Genomic DNA, 16,876 nt, shown 5'->3' on the forward strand with positions numbered 1-16,876 from the left:
GGTGTTTAGACTTCCTGACTGTGTTAGCTTATGACTTTTTTAGTCATGTGTATCCAGACATTTAACATTTCATATTGACTGGGATAAATTCTGATCCACATTATAACTTATTCTGACAAAGAATCGCCAGTTTGGACATGAAGAGACCTGTCTGACTGACACTTAAACTGACCGACCACAATATACCTTTTAACATGATGTTAAAAAGCAGATCAATATCGAAATGGTTATAGGTTTTGATGCAATCTGGGAAATTTAGTTTATATGAGTTTCATGTTTTTTAACATTAATCCGGGTTTTTTTAGGTTTTTATTACACTCTTGCAAATCAAGGGGCTAAACGATATAATAGAAAAGTCATGTTTGGTTGTGCACTATAAATCTCTCTTATGCTGTTTTGTATTATAATTATACATTATAATAATATTCATTGTTACATTTTTCCTACATTATTGCTTTCAAACCAAAGGACACATTTACGTGTTTTTTTAATACGTTTTTTTTTACAACTAATCTACATTTTTTAATCTACAAATTATCACTTGTAACAACAATCTGATTGTTAGATTTACAAAACTTTACAGAAATTAACTGAGCCAGCTGAAAAATTGACGTAAATGAGTCGTGGCCTGACATTTTTTGTACATGTGTATAGTTCCATAAAGAACCTTAAACACCCATAGAATCTTTCTGTTTCACCAAAGGTTTTTTTCTTTATTGGGAAAAAGTTTTTTTTTTAAGAATAAATGTGTTTGTAAGAACATTTGACTATGTATATTTGACTTATGAGTTTATTCTGAATTTTTGTGCATTTTTATAGAGTCCAGTGAACATGAAGACAAAAGTACAGATGCGTCAGGAGAGATGCCCACCACGTGCCCCTCCGAGACCCCCCCAGATGCTCCCAAAGAAGAGAGCGAACCCGCTACATCACCCCCCAAACCGGATGAAAATGATGAGCTGGGTCCTCTGCCGGATAACTGGGAGATGGCTTACACCGAAAAGGGAGAGGTCTACTTCATTGAGTGAGTGTGTCTGTCAATAATCTACATAGTGTGAAGTGTCTTTGTGTTTGATGGTAAATGAGAGAGGGAGAGAACAAAAGAGTGACTTTGTCTGTCGTTAAAAGTGTATAAGTGTGTCCCACCACTCAATAGTTCCTTCCCAATAGTTTCTTTCCTCTTTTCTTTATAATCTGTCAACAAGAAGTGGCAAAACTCTAAAAATCAAATAGAAAGTCTATGGCATGTTCCCATTTTAGACAGATAGTTGCATAAAAGTGTGTGCGTGTCAGTCGTAACTGTAACTGTACAGCACTAATTTTTCCATTGGGACAAGCAGATCTGTTGTATCGTTCATGACAGAAGCTGTATGTGAGTTATTCTCCAAGGACAGTTTTTTACTGCTTCATGTAACGCCGCACACACACAGTATGCGCTGGCCCACACAGTGTGACTATTGAGTATTTAATGGAGTTGTCAAGCAGCCAATAGCGCCTTGTTTTTCTCCATCTCCCTCACAGACGGATCGCCTTCGATTCTCAAACTGCAGACACGTTTCCATATGTCTATCTCTTACCACACACACTCTCCTACAGTAACGCATTAATCACCAGAAAACATTTCTATACATGCATTTAGTCACATTTAAACTCCCTGAGTGATTGAACATAAGCTACGGAAATGAACGATGCCAACGGCACATCTCTTGATGTCCCATTTATCAAAATCACTTTCCTCTAAGAGGAAAAACAGACACCTATAAAACACAAAGAGACACCAGAGAAGAACGGCCAAGGCACATGGGCAAGGGAAGTGTGGAGCGGGCAAGAGAAAAAGAACATCAAAGGTGCACCATCTTTTTGCCCCTGGCTGCAATTTTTCTGAGCCGTTGCTCGGCGGAGCGCCATCAGTCACAGAGACGTCAAGTCTACCTTCCTCCCGCTGATCTCAGAGCCATTTCTCCTGCTAGTCCTGTCAAAAATGTGGCTCAGAAGGAATTCACTTCAAGTGAATATGTCGACTCTTTTAGCTTCCGTGCGCGAGCTTAATTATGTATGTCAATGTGTTTTGATTGGTTTCAGAAAGAAATGCATAACACAATGCTCTGCTAAAAAAAATCATTGGGGTAAGATCCTCCAAAACATACCAAGAACATCATTTTTTTTGTCTTGGTAAAGGAAATTTATAATGTATTTGAATTAGAATGTCTCTGACAAAATGATCAACACTTATTAGTTTGTTGGGGTTTCGTGTGAATATAAAAAAAATTAAATATCTCATCAATCTGATTTTTTCTGTTCTGCTGCCGTATGGCACATTAGTAGTATGTTCATAAAAGATTACACTCAGATGTAAAGCCAGCATTTGACACTGGTGTAAGGTGGATGATATACAAATATTGTATGTTAATTATTAATAATACAATTGAATTCTTAAATATCTAATTCATATCAAGCCATGTTATCTAGCCTCAGTTTTTCAATATTGGTATCAGTATCGGCCATTAAAAAAACATATCGGTTGACCACTAGTATACCTTTTTTACAAATATTTTATAAAGTGTGTAACAAAACCTACCTAATCAGCTCAATAGGCTGTTGAAATTAATGTAATATTTTTATATTTATATTTTGTATATTTTTACATTTCACATTTACCCCGCCTATTGGGCTTCAGTGGTATTGCAGGCTAAATAGGCTGCAGGCTGGTCTAGGTTAAATAAAAAATGTGAAAACATTCAATTAAACTATAATTATTAGATAATAAAATTCAGTTTGGGAAGTGCTTGCATAGACATTTGAAAGTACCTCATTTACCCTCGAGTTCTGAGGTTTGTTTCGCCACAGTAACGCAAGAGTGCACGCTAAGTATGTTCCAAGGGGCTTTGGGGCTTTAGCCAACTGTTTGCATTCTGGCCAAAGAATAAATTGCACCTGCTTATATCAACATCTATTTGTGTGTGCTGTCTGTGTTTTTTCAGCACTTAGTTCACTTATTCTATTACGCAAGGTGATTCAACAAATGGAGTAAAAAAGTGCTGATTGAAATTTGCAGTATAAGATTCTCCATCTTGTGAGCGGGTGCAGGTTGCCAGGTTGTGCCAGGAATAGTTAATACAAAAATGAAAATTCTTGAAATGAGGATTTTTCAAATTTTTTCTAAGTAGGCTCATAAACAGAAATGTTTTTGCGCACACACACCTATGGTTTTGCTTCAGAAGACATTTATGACTGACTGGAGTCATTTGAATGAAAGTCACTAAAGAATGAAAGACAGGAAAAGTGCTCGACTGCACGTGTCTGGATATATTCCCAGACAATCTTCTTTGTATCAACACAATGTTAAGTGTGCCAGGAAAACTGCTCAGACTGTGAAAGAAGGCTCAATTCTAGAGCATTCTATAAGCCTGGTCAAACTAGATTGTGTGTGTTTCGCCAATAAGATGTCGGGTTCATGCTGAAACATCGTATGCTAAAGTGTTTCTCTTCTTTCATTCAGTTAGTCACCCATCTCCCTATCCTTTCCATCCTGCCCCTCTTCTCTTTTTTTGCTGTGCTAATGAGAAGCTTACAGCTAATTAAAAGTATCGATCTGCGTTTTGTTAAGCTAAACTTTTTTCTTTTCGCTGTTTAGAGCTGAGATCTCCAGAGACCTCCCTTCTTTCTCGTTTGTCTCATCAGTGTCATGATGTACAGGAACAGTTTGCAACACACTCATCTTTTCTCTCTCTCTCTCTCTCTCTCTCTCTCTCTCTCTCTCTCTCTCCTTCTCTTCCTCTGTGTCTCTTTTCCTTTTCTCCTCAATTTCTCTTCTCAAGCCACAATACAAAGACGACTTCGTGGTTGGACCCCCGGCTAGCCAAGAAAGCAAAGCCCCCTGAAGAATGCAAAGAGAACGGTAAATATTTTTGTCTCTTCTCTTTTTTGTTTGATTTTTCTCTCACTGTAAGCTTATTTCGTTTGCTCTGCTCATGACAGATGTTTGAGTCTACTGAAATAAAGTGGTTGTGCATGAACGCCTTTTGAGATTTTTCATGAATAAGTCGTGTTAGTTACAAAGCAAAGCAAAACTGCCGTATTGCTTTTGTAAAGCAATGTGATAAAGGACATTTCCAACTGTTCCAATATGTAGAGCAAGAAACGTGTATTTTTAATAAAATGTTTGGCTTCATACGTTTGTTTATAATGATCCAGCAGTGTGACGAATGAATTAATTTCAGGTGAGTTTATTAATTATTATGAGGTCCTAAAAACAGTGCGGGATAGTAAAAAAAAGGACATTTAGACAGCATGTCACACTACAAGACACGTAACTTCCTCAAAGAATTGTATTTTTATGGTTGTAAAGCAACATAACATTAAGATTTTATTTTGTAATTTCATTCATGTAACTCTGTTTGTCAATTGTTAACCTGTTCTTGTGGTGAAAATTGGTCTTGAAAATGAGAAGAAAATCCAAAGTATCAAAGTAATTCATCCTCAGGGTTAGGTATCGTTTGAATTTTAGCAGTTCCGATTCCGATTCTTATATCGATTCCCAGTTAGATAGATAGATGGATGTATATGTATAGATAGATAGATAGATAGATAGATAGATAGATAGATAGATAGATAGATAGATAGATAGATAGATAGATAGATAGATAGATAGATAGATAGATAGATAGATAGATAGATAGATAGATAGATAGATAGATAGATAGATAGATAGATAGATAGGAGAACCATTATATACATACACTGTAAAAATAAATTCACCAATTTAAGCTTTCCTCAAAAGCCTCAATTTGTTTTCGACAGAAGAAATAAACACACGGACGGCTTATGTGAATTATCATAAAATTTTCATTTTTAAAGTGAACTATTCCTTTAAATTACGAAGCTGCCTTAAATTTTAAAGTTAAATCAAATTAGTTTTATGAGTCAACTGAACTCTGAGTCAGTTTGATATAATCTAAGTTTAATTGACTCATGAGGCTAATTTGATTTAACTTAAAAATTCAAGGCAGCTTCTTAATTTAATGGAACAGTTCACTTTAAAATGAATATTTCATGATAATTCACTCACTCATATGTCATGCAAGCCGTCCGTGTGTTTATTTCTTCTGTCAAAAACAAATTGAGGCTTTTGAGGAAAGCTTTGAGGAAGCTTTTGAGGAATCGATTTTCGATTCCCAACCCTACTCGTCCTATTGTTTGTCCTACATATATGAAGATGTGCGGTTGGTTGAATAGAGCTGTGCTTTTACTTTTGTAAGCGAAAGGACTGGTGTACAGAAATGAGCCAACATATACCATGATCTTAGATTTAAGGAGGGGGCATTGGGATGATGAATCTAGGCTCCGGAATATAAAAGAAATTGGATGTGGGCTCTTTTGACGTATGCCGCTAAGCAACCACCAGCTTGTTTTGAACAGACACAACTCACATTTAGCTGAAAATATTTTTTTTATGTTTACTCTCAGCACCCTACCATTCGTTTATGAAATTGTCTTGAGCTGAAAGATCCTAAAATGAATGTGTTGTTACATTAATCACGCCATCAAGGAAATATGCTGCTGTTTTTTACAGCATTAGAGTGAAATCTTAAATCCGACGTCATGTTTGCGGTATTATCAACTCTGCCAGTCCACTGGGGTCTGCTTGTTAGCACGCGCGCCTATGTTTGTGTGTACGCGTGAGACGGCGTATTTCACATGTCAGCTGATTCCCGCAGTTCAAAGGCTTGTCAAGCAGCGTGGCGAAAACACTCATCATGACTTCTTATTCGTGAGTTTGTGTTTGTATGCGGGTGCGTTGCGTTGCGTTGCGTAACTCGGCTGCCCTCTTTTGTTTCAGAACTGAAGAAAAGCTCTGGACTGGAACCAAAGTAGTCTGCTGTTTTCTTTAATACCGTCACGCTCCTGTTCCTAGACTGTTTGTTTCCACACGTATATATTTACCGCAGCAGAGAGTGAAGTTTCGATATTTCGAAGTCTCCTGTTTACCTGTCATCGTGCCGTCCCACTGCGTTTCTCTGATGGGGAGCATTCCCGGAGTTGGCAAGTGAATGAATAAACACAACTAACATGTGTCTGGGTGTCTGTCACTCCTGTTTCAGTGCATTTCATCATTCCTAAAGCCGTCACTGTCAGCGAGCACTGAAAGAACAGGGAACAGGTGGAAATGTGATTACCAAAGCAGATGTATTGATGGATTGATGTTGCTTAATCGGTTGACAGGTGTGTCAATACAGGAATGTTTTTGGTTTTCTCGGCAAATTAGCTAAATTAATGAGCAAAATGTACACGCTCGGTGCGATTTTTACAGAGATGTTTATTCATGCGAGTTGCATGACTCGTCACAGCAGTTTTGCGCTGTTGTGCACATTTGGAAGGGCTAAAATCCTCATTCGCTGTGGCTGTAACAATTCATATTGGATTTGAAATGGAATATTCTAGTCCGTAAATGTCCCCTGATAACAACGTTTCTTAGCTTAGAATTTCAGTTTTCAGGTTAATCTACTCTCTCATTACAGCGGAAAGCCAATAGAGAGCGTTAAAACAAACCTGTTTTTTCTTAGCAACCGCCTACTACAGCGCCCCTGAAGAACAACGTTACAGGCGATTGTCTCAATATTTTGATTTTTTTGCAGTTGTATCTCGGCCAGATATCGTCCCATCCTAACAAATCATACATCGGTGGGAAGCTTATTTATTCAGCTTTCAGATGATGTATAAATCTCAATTTCGAAAAATGTACCCTTATGACTGGTTTTGTGGTCCAGGGTCACATATAGTAATACCAGTAATATTTGACCCTGTGAGGACATTTTTGGCCCCCCATAAATCATACTAAATTATGTTTATTTGAAAATGTATCAATGCAGAAAGGTTTGTGTGAGGGTTAGATTTTCGGGATAGAGTAAGGGTTGGGGATAGAATATACAGTGTGCACAGTATAAAAATCGTGTCTGTGGAAAGTCTCCATAAAACATTGAAACCCAAAATATGTGTGCGTGTTAGCGAAATACAACATCATATTATTGATGGGTGTTATTTTTGGAATATACTCTGGCAGAAAAACGTTCTTGCGGTAAATCTTCCATCTGAGATTTGAGACATTGATAGACAGAGAAAACTGAATAAAAAAATAAAGGAAGGTCAGAAAAGCAAGCGATTTTCATCTTTATTTTACAAGAATTCGGCAGGCATTAAACTTGGACTTTCATACAGAAGCAATGCCCACATTCTTTGTTCCTTCATTACATTTCTGCATTGTTAATTCTGCAGCGGCCCATGCAGAGAAGTGTGTCAGGTTTACATCTTCTGTAAACAGATTTCAAACTTGTGCTGCATCTGTCAGTGGAGGGTGAATTGGGAAGATTTGTCAGCCATAACAACGTCTTAGCAGGCATAAAATATATATATTTCACATTATGTCGAAATTTCTGTCAGTATGACAGTAGAGTTATTTTACTACCTGTACACTGCGAAAATTGAAAGATGGCCTCATTTAGGGTTCCAAAGTTAGCTTACCTAAACTATCCTGTTAATGTATTCAAAGAACTTATTATGATAGGGATACTAAAAGAACCAATGTGCCACTTCCTTTTAAATGTATATAAATAGGATTTTTGAGACTTCTGGGTAGGGCTGTGGCGATATATAATGCGATTCACACTAATTATACCTGTCTAGGTCGATTCTGAAATCGCAAAGGCTTCGATTCTGTGTTTTATTCACAGATCTTCCGTTAACTACGGCTCTTTGATCAGTAGGAACAGTGTTGGGTGTAACTAGTTACTAAGTAATTAGTTACTGTAATTTAATTACTTTCCCCTTAAAAAAGTATAGTAAGGGATTACTCTTATTTGTTCTGTAATTAAATTACAGTTACTTCTGATGTAACTGAATTAAATACTGTGTAATGTATACAATAGTGGAATTGACATTCAAATTCAAAATCTAACTTTACAATGCATGCATTAATGTATCTTTCTCACATTTGTTATACAAGTCAGTTAATAATTGTACTTTATGTAGTTTTATATGATTTATTTGAATGAATTAAGAGTCGTTTTATGTCTATCCTTGATTCACTTAACTAATCAAGGTGGATATAGGATATAGAAAGTAATTAGTAATAAGTATTTAAATACTTTTTGTAGAGAGTAATTTGTACAGTAATCTAATTACACTATTGAATGTGTAATTAGTAACTAGTAATTAATAACTTTTTCAGAGTAACTTACCCAACACTGAATAGGAAGAACGTTTGAGAGATTGAATAACGTGCATTTGAAAAAGCAACACTCGTCCAACATCATCATCATCAATATACTTTATTATTATGAATATACCTGAAAAGGTTTGAAGAAGGAACATTTATCAGTATGCGTTCTTCAGTGGTCTTGTGTTCTCGCGCTACGTCATCAATAACCGTCAAAGTCCGGTTCCAATACTCAAGAACAGAGAACGCATGAAAGTACCCGTATGTGTTCTCGATATCAAGGATGCAGCCTTGCGCACGTACGGAACTTGCTTGAAGTCCCAGAAGTCACTGTAGCGCTTCCATCCAAGTCCGTTCTTCCGAGGCTGCCTAGCAAGTCCGGTCTCCACGAGAACACAAGTCCGTTCTTTGCATTCTTGGAATTGAAAAACGGTAGTAGTTCCAGGAAGTGCCAATGGTCATAGGCCGTTTCTCAATTCCTAGAATGCAAAGAATGGACTTGTGTTCTCGTGGAGACCAGTCTTGTGAGGCAGCCTCGGAAGAACGAACCAGTTTTTAAGTGGTTTCCCACCTGTAGAAGCACTATTTTAACCCTGCAGTTCCAAAAACAGCTCCAAGGCCAGCTGGTAAGCAACACTTGATTTATTTGACAGCTAACACAAGTGTTAATTTTGGCCTTTGCCTGTAAGCATTGATTTACTAAACATATCAAGCTACAAATACGATTCTCTCTCTCCCTTCTTACCAGCACATCCCGTATTGTAGTAAAGGTCAACGCTTTTAACAAACAGAACTCGTCGCCTGTTTCTTACCACAAAGGACAGGCGGGTTTAAAATAGCAACATTATTTAAATACTGTGCAAACAGAATGTAAATATTGAAGAAAGTAATAAGCTTGAGCTCACGGTTGTCAAGGGAATTTGTGATGGGTTGTTCTATGTTTGGAGGCCTTGTGATTAGACTGAACTGTGTTAATATTATTTACATTTTGGATTTCGGTCACATATCGTTCACTCTGCGTTGTCTGTGTGTGTGCGTACGGCTCTGTGTGTGTTTGTGTGGTTTGTGTACTTTGAAGGAGTCCTCGCATAAACCCAAACATCTCCACTGTATGGCCATCTGGGTAATGGTGGTGGGGGATTGGGGGGGGTTGTGTTATAGCATGTTATGTCATTGCTCTCATTTGTAATTAATCTGTTTTTTTGAGGATCGTAAGAGGTTGCTTGCGTAAAATGTAAAGCAATCAATCACAGTTTGTTTTGTGTAGTTCAGAGCTGGGATATTGTGAAAGAGTCGAAGCCACAATGACAGACCACTTGAAAAACTCAATTTAGTTTTGTAGTTAGTTTTGTGTTTTGTATTCATTGTGACAACCCAGCAGTACCCTAACTTTGTTTTTCATGTGGACTGGCCTGATTGGCGTGTAAGAGACAAATGCACGTGTACGCAAAGGTAGAACAGTATGTCCGCATGCGTTTAACTGCGCCAAAGCACAAATCTTCAAAGACAGATGTTTATAGATGCGTCTTTTGATTTTAAGAATGCATTACTAAATGTTGATATTAGAAGCATTTTTCTTTGTTTGTTCATGGTGATTAATGTAGTAAACTAATGTTAACATATGGAACCCAGTGTTACTGTTTTAATAGTGATGCTTTCCACATGTTAGCATAATAGTAATGCTTTTCCAGCAACAACGAAAATCAAACAATAACATTTGCAAGTTCATTCTCAAAATGTGGATCTTTGTAGTTGCTTGTCTCCACAAGATGTTTTAGTAAGACAACTAACAGCTCAAGGCACAGCAGTAGAATAATACCCAGCAGCGCTTTGATCTCTCCGTGTGTGCGCCCGTGTGTGCTGGCTAGATTAGGTGTGAACATAACACAGTCTCTGTCATTTCTAATTTACAAAGTTGTGTGTGATACACACAGAGTCAGTTTTTTCTCTTGCTTGATGCTGCTGAATATAAAGTTTTTTGCCATCTTTAGCGAGAAGACTAAAAGGTATGCATGATACATATACGAAACCTTTGTAACATTCACATACTTATATGCGCCATGTTCATTATTGGTAGAACTTTTATTCAGTCGATTGATTCTCTATAACCTTGAATTGTAGTGTTTTTTTATCTTATTACAGTACATGACTAAATTATGCATTGGTGGCTCGACTACAGGGGCAAATATGTATTGTAGTTGGGCAGATAAATAATCATAGTCCATTGCATGCATAATTCTTTTATCTCTCAATTTTTTCAATTATTAAATTGTCAGATCATTATTTAATAGATAATATAAATAAGAAGTGTTTACTTTTATATGCTTTTAATGGTCAGGATATTTTTTGCAGAGGCCCAAGAAACATCTGGGGGGGGACAATGCCCCCTAGACCTTGCCCTGATCTTATCAACAGAATGTGTTAGGACAAAGTTTTATGTATTACATAATGTAGTATATGATTATATTATGTAAATCTCATAAAAAGTCATTTCTTACTCTAACATCAAAATAATGAACAAACTATTTGGATTTTGCATTGTGACATCACAGTTTTTCCCCTAATTCTCATTACTGTAATACCAAAACAGTTGCTTTCATTATCGTTAAATTAATAAACTAATCAAGTCAGAATAAATAAAGAAATAACTTTTATAAGAACAGAGAGAACATGTTGTTGTGATTTTTTCTGTTACTTTGTTTGTTTTCCAGAGCTTCCGTATGGCTGGGAGAAAATCGATGACCCTATTTACGGAACCTACTACGTTGAGTAAGTTTGCTCTGCCGAAAACTTAATTTAATAGCATTTTGGGTCCCCGTGTTTTCTCACAGCTCCATATTAATTGGTTAGATTGCCGATGCAGCGTGCCCGGTCTGAAAAACAGCTGCTCTGTTGTTTCCTAATTCAGTTCACAGTGTGCGCGAGCGTGTGCGTGCCATCATTTTTCTTGCTTAATGCACAGTCTGGGGTGAGATTGGACTATTTATAGTACGGCTTGCTTGGCTGCTCTTCTTCCCAGAACACGAGAGAACAGTGAGCTCAGAGCCAATAATGCAGCTGTAGTAGCGTTTGGATGCACAAGTACGCACTCTCTCCCAACTGCATCATAACTGCAGGACTAATTCAACTCATCCAGTATTAAAACTGTATTAGGGAATGTTTTAAAGGAACAGTAGGCCTACGCATAAAAATTCTTCCATTATTTATTCCTCCTTGTGTTGTTATGCTTATACGTTTTTTCAAGAAATCTTTTACATCTTATGTAATTTTATAATGTATCCATACAGGGTTTAGATCTGTCTGTCCTTAGATTTATTACTACAGACAAAATGTGTTTTTTCATTATATTTTGATCTGATAACTAAGTCTTGGGTTTCAGACATTAAAAGTAACATGAAACAAAATTGACCTTTCTTGTAGTGTCAGCACAAAGCCACACATCTGTACAGAATCCATTAAGCTTTTTTCACTGGAATGCCTCTTAATAGGGCCTAGTTGTCTTTGCACTTTCAAATGTGTTTGAGCGCCTCTTAAAACAGATTGAGATAATTGTGACAGCAAGTGTTGTGCACAGTCCAAATCGCCATTTTCCTTCCAGATGAGAGAATGTTCTGACTACCGCCTCGGATCGTTGTTTGATCACTCTTTGACCGAAGATAAGGTCTAAATGGACCGATGTCGGGCTTAATGACCAGAGTCTGTTCCATTATAAATGAGTCGTGAAATGGTGTAAAAACCAACACTGATGCTTTCATGTATTATGCATATCTTTATAGGCTCATATCAATTTTTCATTCGTTGGACGATGAGAAACCATAATAAGTGATGCTGGGTATCATGTGCCTGCAACAATGGCATATTGTCATACAGTATATGCAAGAATGCGAATAGATACAGTAGCTCTGTTCCAACACTTTATGTACTGCTCAACTAGAATGCATTTTATAACGTGATGCAAAATGGTTCCAAATGGAAGGCAGCTGCATTTGCACACACTTGGTTTTGATCAAATTCACAGACATTGAGGAGGGCAATCCCAGAATGCTCTGCAGTGAGCTCAGTGAGGTAATGCATTTCTAATGGTGTCGAAATGGTTTTAATAGAGTCGAGAAAAAAGTTGATATAGATGTGAAAGAATTTAGAGACTATTCCAAATTTTCATTCAATCAGCTTTTAGATGTATTGTGGCCATTCCAGTCCAGTGTCTGTTGAATTCCAACTAAATCAAACCAATAAGGAGCGACATGAAGTCTTCCAACAGCAATATGGAAGACTGACAGCATGACAAGACACATGAACACTGTGTAAACACATGTACAAATATTACTAAGTGAATATGAACTTTTTTCTTTGCAACAGGCTATTTGAGGTCAGAAAAAACATGACCTGTTTCTCCAGTTTTCATTTTCTGCAAATAAATGCAACTAGAAAATCTTGATATTTGAAATTTGGGAGAAATATTGAACAAAATCAATCCTTTTGCCTAAACACATACCTATAAATAGTAAATTCAGAAAAACAGAAAATAATTTTGAAATGGTCTCTTCATATTTCCACAGCTGCATTTTAATACCAAAATCGATTGCTTTAAAATTGAACAAATTAAAAATGAACATAATTGAAATAAATTATGAGTCATATCTCTCCATTACGTCGAGATCGCTATTTATGTTCAATAAGTAGCAACTGCCTATGTAGACAATGTAAGTCACTTATAAGGCAACTTCAGTTATCCAACTGAAATGCCACGTTTCTACGCCATTTGGTGTTCGGTTTTGGAACAAAGCTACAGTATATTTTCAGAGAACGTGTATCCATTCTGGAGTTCAGGCAATAATGGATGTATGAATCTCTGTTTCTGGCATTCTGATGGCAGTCACATCAACCGAAGGACTCAGTTTGAGAATCCCGTTATGGAGGCCAAGCGGAGATTGCAACAACAGCAGCAGATGCAGAGTCAAGGCTTGTCATCTCTACCCCTGCCCGCTGTCTACAGAGGTAAACTATTATTTGTTCCCAAACAACCGATCGATTGAATTCAAGGCGTGGTCCTATCAGCAATATGCACATTTTTGATAAATCGTCACTATTTGCCCAACCTCCCTCAGCTTTTTGATGACATCATCATAATCCCTATCTGCTTTTTTGCAATTGCATGTTTAACCTTAAATCTGGTGGAATTACCGATCGAGGCTTGATGTGACTATTACATTTCCTCTGTGAGCTCAGTGTCTGTCTCCATAGTAACACATCTGAGCGCAGATGTCGGTAGCGCACCATCTGTGACTGAACTTATTGTTAAGAAAGCTACTTCCGTACAACCAGACCTTCGGAAGTCTGTATTTGTATTTGAAACTCAGTTATCCAATGAGAATGTCTCATTGTAAGACCTTGTTGACATCCTGATTAAGGTTTTGCAGGATTTTGAACAATAGTTTCTGTTGAAGCAGATCCGTGTAGAAAAGTCCCGCTGTCATACACATGAAGGTAAGGGGGTTTAGATCATAGGCTGTTAACAAGAAGAACTTGGTCTTGAGGAACACATGTTTCTGCTTGACTCACACGGTCATTAGACGGACCAGTCATGGCTTTAAAACTTGGTTGGCTCTAGGGTGGGCTTCGGTTGAGGTCATTATAACAATGGCCTCAAGGAGATAAAGCTTTACCACACTGGAAATCTCTGGTATAAATCTGTAAGATCTCGTGTCCACAAGAGTGAAGTGGCGAAGAAAAAATGAACGATAGGCCATATCTGGTTGTTTACTGTCCAGACTGTCTTTTAAAGAAAAGCGCTGTGAATATTCCTTGACATGTTGTCAACCCTGTGAGGCTGCATATTGCATCGCAATTGTGTGTACCACCATGAAACTAGTAAAGGCCTGTAGCATTTTTTTCTTGCATATGCACGTAAGCCAAATCATTTTTACTTCAGGTTTCTTTACAGGCAGTTTTGGAGTGATGCACAAACAGATGCTTAACAAGGAGTGTTTTTTTTATCTGACGCCAGAAATAAACTCAACAAACTTTTTTAAAAATGAGCAGGCATGTCCTTCAATGTTTTCTACACCCAAGCCATTACACAGCCGCAGTCGACCATGTGTTCCGTAATGTGTTATTAGCCTGACAGGCAATGTTCATCGCATCATTCTTACATCTGCTCGAAGGCATAGTGTTAAATGTGAAGGAACACAGTAGTCCTTAATTCTATTAAAAAAAACTACATCACTACTAAATATTTATTTTAAAAAAGTACATAGTTCAAAGTAGGCATCTTTTTCATTGTTAAATAGTTGATAGTTCAGCCAAAAATGACAATTCTTCAATTCTTTCATCATTTATTCATCCTCATGTCATTTCAAACCTGTATGACTTTCTCTCTTCTGCAGAACACAAAAGAAGATATTTTGAAGAATGTTGGTAAAAGAGTCATACATAGATTATAAAGCATATGAGGGTGAATAAATGACAGATTTTTTTTGTGAATTAATATGTTTTCAATCTGAGTTGAGGGTTTTTCTTCTTTATAACAGTGGAGGAGAGCCCCTCCTCTGCAACCTTACCCAGGGCCAGACTGGCATACGTGGGTCCCGCTCCCGAGCGCTCTCACAGTCTCACTGACCTGTCCGAGGCCCCCCTGTACCGGGCTGGTGTGTTTGGACTGCATGGTACGTCGCCAGACTAGCGCCCCCTCGTGCAGGGGAGGAACAACAGCAATAGTCAATTCGCCGTCCTGTTTTGGCAGTTTTTTAGTTCCTTAAAGGAACATTCTCTCTAAACTGGTCTTTTTTGTTGGCTTTTTTGTTGTTGTTTTTCATTTTTGCCTGCGCTTTCAGGAAATACATTAGTACAACTACCCTGCCGAAAATACTGGCTGGTCACCAGCAGATGTTGCGTTATGGATGCTGGTTCCCAGCATGAGATGCCGTTTATGCCCCAAGGTTACTTAAATAGTAGAGCTAGGAAAGGATTGACTATTAGTCATTTAACAACAAATTAGTCTATTTCACTAGTTCATCTAGTTAATTTAATTTGTTCTTTAATATTTTGTTTTAATATACTGAACAAGTGATCTGCGGCTGACTTTTAAAAAACACAGGCGCAATATCTAATTTGCATAATGACCAATGCAATCTACCAAGAGCTGCACGAATGACCGTAGAGTTTAAGACATAATTTCTTCGTCGTAAAATAATGGAGTAAAACCAAGAAAATGTATTAGCGCAAATGTTAATATATCGCGTTCCATGATTCATTTTAATTAAGTCCTCCCTGATAAATTTAGCATCTAATAGGGAAACTCCTACAAATGCAATAAGGTCAGCCACAAAAACAAATGTGTTCATGCCTTTTTGTCTTCAGTAAATCCTGACAGTAGTTTTTAACGCCAAAAGAGGCAATCGGGTATATGCGCACGGAGCGATGACGTATTTCTGCTAAAACCTAAGCCAGCTCTGTTACATCTGGCGCACGTAGCATCCGTAGGGAACAATGGCATTTTTAAATTGGTCGCTTCAAGATGCATATAAGATTACAGTCATGACATGAGTCATATTATCCAAACACTACGTCAAACATCGACGACCAAAAAGGAGAAAAGCTTCAGGCTATCCATTTCAAGCTACACTAACAAATATGAAGAAAAGCCAAGTAAACTTTTGCACTTACTCGAGGCATGATCACAGAGACACACAGCAATGCTCACCTGCAGGGCTCTCGGTTCGCTGAAATTCGAAAGTTTTCTTTCTAAACATCTTATCGCTTGGGGAAAAATGACCTGGTTAAGTAAGTGGCTTAACTGACTGAGATTTCAGCGGAAGTACGTCGTCGCCCCGTGTGCATATAGCCCATTGTAATGCTGGAAGCAGTTAGTAAATCTCGCCCTATATTATTTATTGTTCAGGGTTCACATGACGATGTAAAATGCTGTGGTATATGCTAACTGACTAGCCTTCTCTAAAGATGTCAAAACAAGTGCTCTGTGGGTAAATTTCAACAAAGTTCATCTTCTTAACTATCAAAACGATCTGTATTACCAGTAAAACCCATGCTAGTCCACCAGCATCCAAAACTACATTTCGCTGTTGAGCAGATGCTAACCAGCAAAATCAGCATAAAAAGTCATGTTCGTCTCATGATTTGGCCTTTACAGCAGGGTTTTGGACCAGCTATTGTCCCTAACAAACGCATGGCAAAGAACTAGATTGGCTCCAGATGGTTTTAAACATCCCAATCTCTCAACCAACCAAATGAGATGGAGTAACTGTGGCTGGCATATTGTATCTCAATACTGGGTACTGAAGTATCTCTTTAGTTTTGCAGAAGCATCTCTTCAGTACAGCGAGCCTTGTGAGATTACAGCAAAAAGGCTTTTCTGGATCGTTTTTTGAGGCTGCTTTTCTCCAGGCTGAGAGAATAGAAGAACCACTCTGCCTGTGCAGGTTCTTCTCCTGGCTTCTTTTTTTTGCTTGAGTCTTCTACAAATAAGGGTGTCCTGGGAGACAGTCCCCGCTTAAGCTAAACACGGTTGAGTATTTCATTTGAGCAAGTTTAACATGAGGTTTGAGCAAAAAAAAGCCGTCGTGTCCCGCTCTGCTGTTGTATGTTTGGCTGCGAGCAGAGCGCTTGGCCTCATACCCACAATTCCCCAGCGTGATGTGGTCTGCT

The 16,876-nt window shown here is 37.8% G+C and overlaps 1 protein-coding gene across 19 annotated transcripts in view; it reads left to right on the forward strand.

The window, feature by feature from the left end:
• Positions 1 to 16,876, forward strand: part of magi2a (membrane associated guanylate kinase, WW and PDZ domain containing 2a) — a 190,778-nt gene that overhangs the window by 120,276 nt on the left and 53,626 nt on the right. For 16 of the 19 annotated variants that reach the window (XR_008961905.1, XM_057323688.1, XM_057323689.1 and 13 more), the window contains exons 5-9: positions 820 to 1,024; positions 3,819 to 3,898; positions 10,924 to 10,981; positions 13,089 to 13,210; positions 14,743 to 14,877. Coding sequence is in view for 18 of the 19 variants with exons in the window: in XM_057323688.1 (XP_057179671.1) it covers positions 820 to 1,024; positions 3,819 to 3,898; positions 10,924 to 10,981; positions 13,089 to 13,210; positions 14,743 to 14,877 (600 nt within the window). In the remaining variant the exon portion in view is untranslated. The remainder of the gene's footprint in view (positions 1 to 819; positions 1,025 to 3,818; positions 3,899 to 10,923; positions 10,982 to 13,088; positions 13,211 to 14,742; positions 14,878 to 16,876) is intronic. The other 3 variants (XM_057323684.1, XM_057323700.1, XM_057323699.1) reach the window with 1 other exon arrangement.

This window comes from Triplophysa rosa, linkage group LG24 (assembly GCF_024868665.1).
Source record: "Triplophysa rosa linkage group LG24, Trosa_1v2, whole genome shotgun sequence".
In the NCBI taxonomy this organism is placed as follows: domain Eukaryota; kingdom Metazoa; phylum Chordata; class Actinopteri; order Cypriniformes; family Nemacheilidae; genus Triplophysa; species Triplophysa rosa.